Consider the following 10,684-nt stretch of genomic DNA (forward strand, 5'->3'; position numbering starts at 1 on the left):
AAAACATAGGGTCGGACCAATTTGGAAAAAATTATACATCTTCTTGAAGTTTGTGATATACTTAATTGATAATTTTTGAAATTTATGAGAAAAATTGAAAAGTGACCATGTTGTAAATGGAATAGTAACATATAAAAAAACCATCACCAGAATGAAACTAACTAATTCATACTCAAATTAGAATAAAGATATTTTTTTGTACTAATATTCAACCCTACATTTAAGTGAAAAGTAATAAAAGTGGGGGAGTTGAAATGAAATTCCACGCCCTTTTTATGACAATTTGAAATGAAACTAATTAATTCATAATCAAATTAGAATAAAGATATTTTTTGTACTAATATTCAACCCTACATTTAAGTGAAAAGTAATAAAAGTGGGGGGGTTGAAATGAAATTCCACGCCCTTTTTATGACAATTTGAAAAGAAAGTATTCAAGGACACATAAATGGCATAAAGTTGAAACTCGAACTAAGAAAATTATGCCGGTTCACAACGTTTATAATAGTCCATGCACTCACCCATAATGGCGTGCCACGTGTAAAACAGCCTTAGAAGAAGATCGAGACCGTTGATTCAGCATCAGTAGATAGATCGAAGGTTTCATTTTGGCCGGTTCAACACACCGCGATGTATATAGTTACTTCTCTTCATAACGGAGTTCGCTCGCAACTTCGTCTCTTAATGTATCTCTCTCACTCACACTCGTCGCCGAAACAGAGTCATGGTCTCCAAGCCTAAATTCAGGGTTCGATTTACTATATCTTTTCATCTGCTGAATTTTTATTTTCCTAAGTTGATTTTCTGCGTATTATTTTGGCGAATTTTGGGCTGAGAATTCGATCATTATGGTAAATTCATTGTGATCACAAAGTAGTTAATTTTTTAGTTTCTCCCCAATTTGAGCCCGTATGTTGTATGGTGGAATTACTGATTTCCGTTAGTTTTTCTAGCTGACTTTTATCGTATGATTCAAACTTGAATGGATGAGTAACTAGCTAAGAAGGTGATGGAGATTGTAAGCGACTTTATATTTGATGAGAACCAGGATGCGGATAGTGTGTTGTGTTTTGATTTTGTTCTCTTTTTCTGAGTGGTGATATGGCAGAAGAATCTACGAGATGAAATTTCACTGACTATTTCCTCTGTTTTGAGTTTTCAACTTATTAACATCACATCTGTCTTAACGTATCTATAGTAAATAATATCGTGTGTATTGATTAGTTTTGTTAATAACTTAATTATGATCCAAATGACCCAATGTGTGGTTGAAATTGATGTGATTAGGTGTTAGTAGTCTGTCACACACAAGGGGGTAAAGAAAAAAATTGGTATGGGCTTTTGCATAATAATCCACACAAAATTTGGATAAATTTGAAGACTTTATTAAAGAGAAAAAATTGAAAAAAATAAGATATGTAGGGGATTTAAGCACCTTCGCCACTCCATTTGTGTCAGCCTAGGATCACACACACATACATGAAACATCATGTGGAACAGGGGATTATGATTAAAGAATAGGTCCAATTTTTTTATTGATTCTGCTCATTCTTTGACAGAAAGATTACGGGGAACAGGGAATTGATGCTATAGAAAACTTGGCTGCGAAACTCTCGCATATGAAAAGGCAAATTCAGACTGAAAGAGTTGTTTCAGTTGGAGTAAGTTTTACCTTGCTTTTTCTTTTATTTGCTGATCCCTATCTGTCCAATTGCTGTATCTGTTTATTATAGTAATAACACATGTTCAAATCTTTAGCTATCATCCTCAAATCCTGATGTCCTGAGTGAGTTATTTGGTTGCTTTCTCCACTGCCTGTCGTGCAAAGTTGTTTACTTATCCTCGATAGCATTGGTTCAAGCACTGATGGTTGATAGCCACTATTCTTTGCAGGAAAAACTTGAAAAAAATAGCAAAAACATTCAATCTTATGTTTCTCACCTCAAAGATTTGGCTGAATCAAGGGATGATTCTGCAACTACTACAACGAATAGTTCAGGAAACCTCCTTTCTTTAAGAATGAACTATCCTCTCTGCAAAGTCAGTGGGCTTGTTCAAGAATGTGAAGATAGAGATGGTGATAACAGTGAAGAAGTTGTATTTTCTAGAACAGCCAAACTTCCCCTTGTTGAGAGGATACCTTCCTATACTACATGGATTTTCTTGGATAGGTACCAGATATATCATCATTTTTTCCTTTTTCTTAATGCCTATAGTGAAATTTCATATTTTTGTTCTGTCTCTTTACTTCTCAGATAGAATATAATATAGAAATCCTTTTATCTTTCAAATATTTTTCTTATATGATCAAGAGAGGTCAATCTGCTTGACATTAGATCAAGTGTTAGGATAAGCAAGCTTAGTATTTCTTGATCTGAAATGATTAATTGATCATATTGTAAGGGATTGATTGCAATTAGTTTCTTACAATTTTATTTGGGCACAAAGAAGTTTAGAGACTTGGTATATTATATTATATGCTTGGTTGAGTTGATGCTCAGAGGGGACCACTGACTCTCGATGATATAATGCTTCAAATTACTTTGATGTCTTGATGCAGGCTATAGTTGATTGAGAGTATGTTGATCTGATTAGCACAGACGTTTTGTTATAAAACTAGTCCATCTTTTTCTATGTGGTGATGGGCCAAAGTTAGGCTAGTCTGGGATAGAAGGATCTGATCAACCTATGCCACAACATTAGATATGACGAGTAACTGAACTTGACCAACTAATGTATTCCTTAATGAATTAGAAATCGCAAAATAGAGATACTTAATGTGGAAGTTGAACTAATGCTTGAGCTTGACTATTGATATAACTTTTCCTTTTCCTTTTACTCTTAGTTTTTGGGTTTATCAACAGCCATACCATGGAGCAATTTCTCATCTTTTAACATAAATTTATTATTGCTATTATTTACTCAAGTTTTCTTCACACAGCACAGGAATCAGAGAATGGCTGATGATCAGTCAGTCCTAGGGCGTAGGCGCATATACTATGATCAGCATGGTAGTGAGACACTGATCTGTAGCGACAGTGAAGATGATCTGGTGCAATTGGAGGGTGAGAAACGTGAATTTTCTGAAGGGGAGGATCGACTTATGCGGTCAGTTTGTAATGTCTTTAGTGCTTCCAAAATTTGATACGGTAGAAACTGTTATGCCTTAGTTTCATATTTCCTTAGCTCTTCTAGTTTCTCGTGGTGGCTGTTCCTGATGTCATATCTGTGATGATTGTAGCTCTTGAACCTTGGAATTCATTTTAACCAAATCGGCAAGAGTCACATATTTTTATGATTAATGTACATAGTTACAGTGTTCAAATTTGCATGAGCCAGATTTGGGTAATCATACTGATAAACCAGGAGATCTATTCATCCAACAAATTGTTGATGCAAATGAGCTGTCTTCCACTGGTTCAAAATTTGAATTAATTTTTATTTTTATGTTTTTTATATGGGCAAGTTATTTATTTTGAGAACTCATGAATTATGGCATGTTTATTTTGGAATCACAGTGTGGCATTTTTAGAGTGTGGGATGGGGAATGAAGTGCTTGATCTGTTGACCCAGTTTGTTGGAGGAACCTCTCAGGAAATTCAAGTAATTTCTCTCTGCAAGCCCCTTAAGAATTTGGAAGAGAATAATTGAGGGATGGTTTTCTTTTGCTTTATTATTTTCAAGGTGTCCATAAGTTTAATAAAAAAAATATGACATTTGCAAACTTCTCTCTTTTCTATTGTTCAGATGTAAATATTCCCGTGTTATGCAGGAGCGTTGCACTGTGCTCATGGAAACAGATCAAAAAATGGAGATACAGAAGAAACCTTTGAAGGAAGAGAGATCTGGAGTTGACATATACCTAGACCAAAGCCTCAGTGCTGCTTTAGATTCTTTTGATAATCTATTTTGCCGCCGTTGTCTGGTATGAGGTCTTGGCTTGTGAATTATCTTTTGTTTTCTGTTGCAATGTGTTGAGAAGCTACATTTATTTATTTATTTATATATTTTGTTCGTTACCATGAATTGCACTGCTCAAATTTATTAAAGTTAGCACTAATAGTTTCCCACTTAGTATGCCCAGTGCATAATATCAACTTCTATCATACTTATCCATCTGAACTAATTTCTTACACCGTATCATCAAATGTTTGCTGTTCTCTAGTATATCATGCGGTTCATCTCCCATAGATGGTTCGTAAAAACTGTTTAACTCAAGATGTTTGTCGCCAAAAAATTTTAGCATGCACTTAGATTCAAGTTTTTAGCATGCACTTAAGTGTGGCATGCACTCTAGTGTACCATATGATTTTCACCCTCAAAAAAATAAAATTCAAGTTTTTATGGTGTATAGTTCGGGCCATACAGTGTGCTAAACCTGAGCTTTAGATTATATAAGTTGCAGTAAATATGTGTCTTAATCAGCTTTTTGGTTTCATAATAATATTTTTTATTACATGCATATTCATTCTTCTTTGTTGCAGGTGTTTGACTGCCGTTTACATGGTTGTTCCCAAGCTGCAACCTATCCTGTAATAAAAATTTATGCTTGGGTTCTTTTCTGTTCTTGAGATTTTTTTTCCATATGTTGATTCTAATAAGTTATGGTTGGCAGAATGAAAAACAAATTGTCCAATTTGACATGGAAGAAGACCGTAAGCCGTGTGGAGATCAATGTTATCTTCAGGTATTGACAAAGGATCTCCTTTTAAAACTATTTTCTAGCATGAGATGTATAAGAATTGGCTATCTTCTACTCTCTCTACCCTATAAGAGACTAAGAGAGTGTGCTCACTCTTTATTGGCACAAGTTTTAATAGGGCAGTGGTGGTTTTGAGTGGTCTTACTTTTTTTTTATAGGAAAATGAACATAAATTTAAAGGGCCCACTTTTTTTGTTGGTAAATAAACAGAAACTTTAAAGGCCGCGTCATGACCTTTGGCCTCGGGCATTAACCACTCTACCACTAGGCCAACACACGCACTCAGGGGTCCCACATTTTGGTATAGGGGTATGTGGGTAAAGCGGAGAAAAGGTCGCATCTTTATTAGTTAGAGGATAAAGGATGTGGGCCATCCTTGGCTTTGTTGTAAATAAGTTGAAAAGATAAAGATTAAAATATAAGGGGTAGTTTCCAAAAAAGGAATAAGCACACTCTTGTGGGATGGATAAAAATGACAAATTGAGACTCTTGTGGGATGGAGAGAGTTTTTTTTTCTCAATTCAATTTCATTCAATCAGTCACTAGAACTTCCAAACGCATCAGTAAGATTCGTGCTAGCAGAGACTAGAAATTCCAAAAGAACCCTATTAATAGCAAGTTATGAAGTGATCAAAAGAGACCCAACCAACTTGATTTTTTTGAATATTATGTTTTTCCGATTCTACGGTTTAGTTTTCTTATATCTGGTTTTTCCGCAAGATAATTATTGTTAGTTGACATTGTTGCACTTAACACTTAACAGTTATTATCAGATAATTTCATCTTTTTTCCTTCTAGTCAAATTGTTTCAAAGACATGCCAAAGCGTTCTGAATCAGATAGAGAAATGTTGAACACACATAATGCACCCACTCAGGAAGTTAGATCCCCCTTGTCTCCACATGTCATTCAGCAAGGTAAAAAGTATGGACTTGTTTCCTTTTGCCTTATCTTCTGTGTTAAAATGTTTTAAGATCATCTCATGAAGAAAATGTAAATCCTTGATAGAACATCATCTGGAATGCCAAGGGAAGCCCGCAGTGCTTGAATCTTCAAAATCATTGGAAAAAGCTTCAAAAGTGGTTTCTGACACATTACCAAGTTCATCCAGTTCGAAATTAAAGTTGGCCAATCCAGATCCTGTGGGTTACAGTACAACTCTGGTGGACCAGGTCCCTGAAGCAGTTATATCCAATGAATATGAGCTTGAGACATCTATATCTGGTTCACGGCTTGGTTTTGACAGGCACATTGTAGGTTATAGTGATTGCTCCCAGAGTGAGAATGTTGAGGGCATCGAGAAAGCTACATCTGATATCACCAAGCTCTCTCTGAAACAGACATGCAAATCTGTTGGAAATTCAACCAAAGCTTCACGTGGATGGAGCAATTGGAACCCTTTAGAGAAAGACTTGTACCTCAAGGGATTAGAAATATTTGGAAGAAATAGGTATGTGAAAATTGATTCATCTTGGCTGTATCTGGTATTGAATCTTATTGGATCAGAGTTTTAAAGTTAAATTTAAACTTGCTAACCAAGGATCTCATATCATAAGCAAAGGAAGCACCCTGACATTTAATGTATGGTGAGTAAGTATCAGAAAGGTAAACAGGGACAAGGGAAGCATAAAATAGATTATTTTAACATACCAACTGTATCCCTGTTTAAGTCAGAATATCTTGCTTAATCTCCTACAATGATGGGGATTTAGAGTATCTCGGGTGAGTCATAGCCCAATTTGTGGATAAAGCAGAGCAACAAGATTGCATCCACAAATCTAGAATATAGATTATATGGGAGTATTTGATTGTTTTAGTAATATTCCTGTACTTCTAGGAGTTCTTATACTATCTGTTTACAAATACGTTTGATGTACATGTCTTTATTGCACTTCTTGGAACTCTTAAACATTGTTTTACAACCTTTTTTGCAATATTGCACCTTTTAGAGCTAATACAAATGTCATGTTTTAAAGTTGTTTTATAGCTCGGAATTTGCTTGCTGGTTTGAGAACTTGCAAAGAAGTATCGAACTACATGTATGGTGATGGAGCTGTAATGTCTCGTGGATCTTCAGCTATGCTAAACTCATATCTTGATGATGCTGGGAGAGATGACATAGATCCTATGGTTTGTACCTTTTCATAGCTTTTCCTAACAATTAATGGTCCTGATGTGTCCAAAAGGTCTTATTTCGAGTTTGGGGGGAGAAAAAAAGGAAATACACCTGCTATTTCTGTGTGCTTAATTTGTTATCAGTTTTTCTGATGGTTCATTGTTGAAAACATAGTTTGGGCTGTTGAATGTATAATTGATTTTATTGATGATACATCAGGAGCCAGATATGCCTGTCAAATCAAGAATATGTCGTAAAAGGGGCAGAGTGCGCAAGGTTAAGTCTTCATGGAAGTCCGCTGGCCATCCATCCTTGTGGAGAAGGATCGCAGATGGAAAAGACCTGCCATGTAAGCAATATTCTCCATGTAGTTGCCAGCCAACATGTGGAAAGCAATGTCCTTGCCTTCAGAATGGAACTTGCTGTGAAAAATACTGCGGGTACTTAAAATTCCGTCTCAGTTGCATACAGCATATTGAGGATATGTAGTTCTATATCCAGGAATGAATGTGATACATTTTTGGTGACTGGATGTAATCATATTGCATATCTGGTCCTCAGGATGTAATCATTGCATATCTGTAATCATTACATATCTGTCCCTCATTTATTCTTTTACGAGGTTGGGTTAGATTTGGTTTATTCACTTATCTCTACTTTCAGATGCTCAAAAAGCTGCAAAAATCGGTTTAGAGGGTGTCATTGTGCAAAAAGTCAATGTAAAAGCCGGCAATGCCCCTGCTTTGCAGCTGGACGTGAATGTGACCCAGATGTTTGCCGGAATTGTTGGGTTAGGTATTGATTTTTCATGTCTATATGTCTCTTCAACTGAATGTCATGATTACTCTAGGTTTTTTGTTCTTACATCTTTTTATACCTTCCATTTACTTTTCACGCTAGTTTCACCCCTGATTCCCTCTTCTGCTCTTCATCATTGCTTGCATTTCCCCTAGTACCTCATTTGGCTTTTCCTTCTTTTTGAGGAATTCTACAAACACTGCATTCTTTATACTAAAATATGTTATTTTCTTCATATGGAGTAAACAATATTATTATGTTTATCGTGACCTACAACCGAAGCCTGAGCATTTTGAAGTTATAGAGCAGGTTCTTGAAACTTTGTTTGTGAATTTTTTTTGTGATACTGATTTTTTGCCCCTAGATTATCCATTCAATCTCCATGGACACATACAGATTGGTGCATACTTGTTTGCTTTGGACTTTTGTTTTGCTCAGATATTATACTTTTGAGGTTCCCTTTTGGTTGTGTTCATCTTTAAGCACATCAAAAGAAAGAATAAGAATATTTGACAGCCCTGAGTAATAAATTTTTATGAAGAATTTGTTCCAAAGGATTTCCAACTTTGTGCAGCTGTGGTGACGGTTTGTTGGGGGAACCACCAAGACGAGGAGATAGTCAGTGTGGCAACATGAAGCTCCTTCTGAGGCAACAGCAAAGGGTAACTGATTTGGATCACATCTAATTTTACTATCCGTCTCTCATGTAATGAATGCACTGTCTAGAAAACTACTTGCTTTTTCCATTGATAGGTTCTCTTGGCAAAGTCGGAAGTTGCTGGTTGGGGAGCATTTGTTAAGGTACTAAATAAGTTCAAGCCTTCTATCATGATTGTAGTCGTGTTATGGTTACATTAGGATGTGTAATTTCAGAATCCTGTCAACAAAAATGATTATCTTGGAGAATATACCGGTGAATTGATCTCCCATCAAGAAGCAGATAAGCGGGGAAAGATATATGATCGTGCAAATTCATCGTTCCTCTTTGACTTGAATGATAAGGTAAGCAGCAGCATCTTCTTGACAGATAATCTACTTTGCTATAATTATTTCTATATCAGTTTGTTTTTCAGTCATTTTGTTCTTTAGACTGTTCTACTAAAATACAATAGCAATAGAGGACGATTTTAGATCACTGATCTCGTATTCGTACTTTTCTTAAGATCCATGGTAGGATAACATGAAACTTTACATCCGATGAGTACATTAGAATTTGAAGAACTAGTTCAAAATAAACAGTAACAGGACATTGCACATTTATATATTTAACGGTAGAGGATGAACTAGAGTCTGTCAGCTGGTGCAACTATTTCCCAGTAAACGTTTTTTTGAATGTATGATACACTAGTCTCTGAGAAAGAAAAAAAAAAGTGAATCCTTGGGTAAACTCAATACTTGTCAACTAAGGGCTGCCATTGAGCATTGAACCTTAGTTTTGAATGTGTGATGGCTAACATTAGCAGTAGGACAAAATATCTTTGGTAGGAGTACAATTTTCAGTATGCACGTATGTTTCTCAAGTTATGGAGAATGAGCAACTGGTGTAAAGAAATATGTAGAAGGCCTCTGGCCTCCAATCCAGGTTGCATACGACATTTTTATAGAGTTCTCTTGTTTCAGTATGTCCTTGATGCATACCGCAAGGGAGACAAGTTAAAATTTGCAAACCACTCATCAAATCCAAACTGTTACGCGAAGGTATTCATCTTCCATAGATCTTCTATGACTATATTATCCTCTTCTGTTTTTTTTTCTGAGATAAGATGCGATATATAGGTAATGCTGGTGGCTGGTGATCACCGTGTTGGCATATATGCTAATGAGCACATCCAAGCTGGTGAAGAGCTTTTCTATGATTATCGATATTGTCCTGATCAAGCACCGGTCTGGGCCCGGAAGCCCGGGGCTTCTAAGAGAGATGGTTCGCCACTCCCTCATGGTCGAGCAAAGAAGCACCAATCTGGTTGAGGAGCCAAATCTCCCCCTCGCAGTGTAAGTTGTTGGAAAGTAATAACTTAATAGTATAATTAGTCACATGTCTATAGCCTCCTACCTAAACTTACTCATTTTACACCTCGGTGTCTAACTTCAGTATAGTATGATAAATAAGCAGCAAGAGGTTAAAAGTGTTGAGGAGTTGAGCTGTGGACAGTGAGGAGTTAATAAAAAGTTAAAAAAGTGTTGTGTGACTTTACAATTGCAGCCTAATTCTGCTGTGAAGAGAGAACCCACAATAAAAAAAATGAAAAAATAAAAAGAATTAGAAGACACAAAAATGTTTCTAGTGTGCAAATGGCTTAGCTTGTTGATTGCAAATGATAGTACAACAATTCATTCCTTATAATGGAACAGCAGGCAAGCACCAATGGCTGCAAAGTTGGACACCTCGATTTGTAGTTTTTCTTCCATAGATAGGCGGATGAGCATCCTGTCTGTAATCTAACAGCCGTGTTATATTCAGAAAAGTAACAGGCGTCTTTATCTTCCTCAAGACCTCCTCCGTGATCCCGATCCTTCTCTGGGTAGACCGTACCTTCTCTGCAGTCGCCTCCCATCTCCATCTCGGTGATCCTTAATCGATACACAACGTCTGTCCTTTCTTTTTGCCTTATTCTCGTGGACTAGATAGTGTGTGAAACATAAAACTCAACCATGCATGTAAATTCCTACAAAGCAACCAACTTGAACAATACAGCACATGCACAATCAACCATCACAATTCACAAGGCCAGAAAGCTTTGAGCAAAGTTACCTCCAACTTGAAACAATAATTCCCCCTATCTTTAGATAATGGAAGGAGTTTGTTATGGAATTATTGAAGCAAGTTGTGCTGATAATTCGTTACAAACAAAGAAAATTCGCATGTTCTACCTTTAAACCACGTCCCGTGTCCCAAATCAAAGCAATGCATCAACAATTATTTTTAAATTATGAATCTCAATTTAAATATGAGTAGTAGTCTCGTCGCGTCGCTATCATAAAGCAAGTTTTATACTATAAATCTGCTTTACCTTTTCTCATCTAAATCTCACCAATTACATTTTAAAATTGAAATGTTTTTTTCTGGTT

General features: G+C 36.2%; 1 protein-coding gene across 7 annotated transcripts; it reads left to right on the forward strand.

Annotated features, from left to right (window-relative positions):
- Positions 1-598: 598 nt before the first annotated feature.
- Positions 599-10,386, forward strand: LOC121786771 (histone-lysine N-methyltransferase EZA1-like). Of its 7 annotated transcripts, none has more exons than XM_042185402.1 (19): positions 599-748; positions 1,560-1,661; positions 1,894-2,171; positions 2,947-3,108; positions 3,519-3,603; positions 3,773-3,925; positions 4,485-4,532; positions 4,616-4,687; positions 5,501-5,618; positions 5,710-6,151; positions 6,678-6,831; positions 7,037-7,257; positions 7,481-7,612; positions 8,190-8,277; positions 8,369-8,416; positions 8,489-8,617; positions 9,236-9,313; positions 9,392-9,607; positions 9,968-10,386. In XM_042185402.1, the coding sequence occupies exons 1-18, from the start codon at positions 725-727 to the stop codon at positions 9,581-9,583; spliced, it is 2,526 nt and encodes an 841-aa protein (XP_042041336.1). In that variant the 5' UTR covers positions 599-724; the 3' UTR covers positions 9,584-9,607; positions 9,968-10,386. The 7 variants fall into 7 exon arrangements, with proteins under 7 accessions (XP_042041336.1, XP_042041340.1, XP_042041338.1 ...); XM_042185406.1 differs by having other exon boundaries at positions 9,971-10,386; XM_042185404.1 differs by having other exon boundaries at positions 10,077-10,386.
- The last annotated feature ends 298 nt before the right edge of the window (positions 10,387-10,684 follow it).

The sequence above is a fragment of the Salvia splendens genome, chromosome 2 (assembly GCF_004379255.2).
Source record: "Salvia splendens isolate huo1 chromosome 2, SspV2, whole genome shotgun sequence".
In the NCBI taxonomy this organism is placed as follows: domain Eukaryota; kingdom Viridiplantae; phylum Streptophyta; class Magnoliopsida; order Lamiales; family Lamiaceae; genus Salvia; species Salvia splendens.

Bases quoted from the DNA above. Each gene is read 5' to 3' on its own strand.
- LOC121786771 (XM_042185402.1), top strand. From the start codon at position 725: ATGGTCTCCAAGCCTAAATTCAGG. The intron at 5,619-5,709 runs GTAAAAAGTATG...AATCCTTGATAG, and splicing joins TCCACATGTCATTCAGCAAG to AACATCATCTGGAATGCCAA. The intron at 9,314-9,391 runs GTATTCATCTTC...TGCGATATATAG, and splicing joins ATCCAAACTGTTACGCGAAG to GTAATGCTGGTGGCTGGTGA.